The following is a 2,245-nucleotide window of genomic DNA, read 5'->3' on the forward strand; positions in this document are numbered from 1 at the left end:
GGGTGGTTGTGTGAGGCCGGGTGTCTCACCAGGTGTCTGCCCCAAACTGTGCACGTTTAATTTCTGTGCCTGACATGCTGGCACACAACCCTCCTAGAACTTTGGTAGCAGCAGATGAAGGCTGGTGGAGAGAGGAGAGCTCCCCAACCCCGGCAAAGCCACCAGCTTAAGGTGATCCAACCTCCCACCACCGCTGCTGCTCTGGTGACCGTGCCACGCTTCTCCCCGTTCGTGGGGTTTATTTCACGCAGCCTCTACTGAGCTGTGAGGAACCAGCAGTTCCCAAAACACCTCCAGCTCCTGGCGTGGTTCCTCCAGCCGTTCATGCTGGGTGGTCAGAGAGGATCATGCACCATCCCTGGTGTCAGCTCAGATATCCCCCAGCCGAGATTTACCCCATCCTACAGCCATCTCGAGGCCGTGCCAGCAACCTGAGGACACCCTGAGGTGTTAGGGATGTAGCAGCCACCCTTCACCACGGTTTTACCATCAGCCCCACAGCAAAACCCCTCTTCTTCCAGCGCATGGACCTGGACCGCAGGCGAGAGGAAGCGCGAAACCCCAAGCGCAAACCGCGCCTGATGGAGGAGGATGAGCTGCCATCTTGGATCATCAAGGATGATGCTGAGGTGGAAAGGTTGACTTGTGAGGAAGAGGAGGAAAAGATGTTTGGACGAGGCTCACGGCACCGGAAGGAGGTGGATTACAGCGACTCGCTGACGGAAAAGCAGTGGCTCAAGGTATACATGGTACCGCATCGTTCTCCAATCTCAAACTTCAGCTTCAGCGCTCGGGTCCCTCCCAAAGCAAACACCCTGGGGCTGCAGCCGCCTTCCACCGTGTGCTTACAACCACCCCGCTCCCCAAAGATCCTCAAAATGGCTTCAATTTGACCAAAAAACCTAGCCCTGAGCTGCCCAACCCCGTGGGTGTCCCACCACTGAGCCATGGTGTAGCCAAAGCTGCTCTTAATGAGACCGGGTGGGCTCTGAACGTCCACGTTGGCTACTGATGAGCGTGGCTGCGAGCTGGAGGAGGGAAATAGGATGGTAATGAGATGGGAGCTGCTCCCACGCCCACTCCCTCCATCACCTCGTTTCTCCTGGTCTCACAATTACCAGTTCCCTGAGGGACCTTTATGGTCACCCCAGAGTTGTCCCCATGGCTGAACTTTCAAGTGGGGCCCCACAGAGCTTCTGCTCCAGGAACCCAGCCCCAGATTGTGTCCCCAACCCATTGGAGTTTGGAAACGTGGCATTACCATGGGCTCACAGCACAGGGGAAGCTGCTCCACCATCCCCACAGCCCCTCAGTTGTGTGTCCCAGAGCAGCAGAGAGGGGTTAAGCAGGTTGTGGTTGCGTGGGCAGAGCTGGTGTGTCCTGGTAGGGGTCATCACCGGTAAAAAAAACCCCCCCCTCTCTTGCCACAACTGGGAACCTCCGTGCTAGCAGATCCTGTGTCATTCCCCTGGGCAGGCGATCGAGGAAGGGACGCTGGAGGAGATTGAGGAGGAGGTACGTCAAAAGAAATCCTCCCGTAAGCGCAAACGGGACACGGATGTCAGCTCGGTCACTCCCACCACCAGCACCCGCAGCCGGGACAAGGATGATGAGAGTAAGAAACAGAAGAAGCGTGGCAGGCCACCGGCAGAGAAACTCTCCCCAAATCCTCCTAACCTCACCAAAAAAATGAAGAAGATCGTGGATGCTGTCATCAAGTACAAGGACAGGTAAGAGAAGCGGGTGCCCAGCTCTGGTTGTGCCGTGCCAGCTCCGCTCGCCCACCGTAAGCCTGAACGCCGGCCAGGGGATCCGGCAACGCCGACAGTTTGATCCTTGTGGCTCTTTGGTGGCCGCTGACCCCGCTTTGAGAAGATCAAACACACCACATGTGTCCAGCTGGCAGCTTCCTCTGCTGGGCTGGGAATGAGGGATTAATTAATTAGGCTGTCGAGGGTGGTTTTGCCGCGCTGGGCAGGAGCCACAGGCTGCAAAACTTGCCCTGTCCCTTCCAGCGCTGCCCTCTTGGCACAGGGGGACACTGTTGGTGTGTCTGGTGGATCACAGGCCACTCGGGGCTGTTGATCTGGTGCTGCCAGGTGTTTCCAGCACTGCTGGGCCTTCCTGGCACTGCCCTGCACCGTACAGGTGCCCGCGGCGCAGTGGTTGGTGCTTCACGTGGAGGAGTGGCTGTTTGAAACCCCCAAATCCCTCTTGGGGTGGCTCCAGGCTCTGGGATGGACAC

General features: G+C 57.9%; 1 protein-coding gene across 1 annotated transcript; it reads left to right on the plus strand.

Annotated features, from left to right (window-relative positions):
- Positions 1-521: 521 nt before the first annotated feature.
- On the plus strand, positions 522-1,730 carry LOC104524831 (transcription activator BRG1-like; the record flags this gene model as incomplete). Its single annotated transcript, XM_010167824.1, has 2 exons — positions 522-740; positions 1,477-1,730. Coding segments are annotated over 2 exons (473 nt in total), but the record flags the coding sequence as incomplete, so codon positions are not given.
- Between the last annotated feature and the right edge of the window lie 515 nt (positions 1,731-2,245).

The sequence above is a fragment of the Antrostomus carolinensis genome, unplaced genomic scaffold (assembly GCF_000700745.2).
Source record: "Antrostomus carolinensis isolate BGI_N321 unplaced genomic scaffold, ASM70074v2 scaffold39425, whole genome shotgun sequence".
NCBI classification, from domain to species: Eukaryota; Metazoa; Chordata; class Aves; order Caprimulgiformes; family Caprimulgidae; genus Antrostomus; species Antrostomus carolinensis.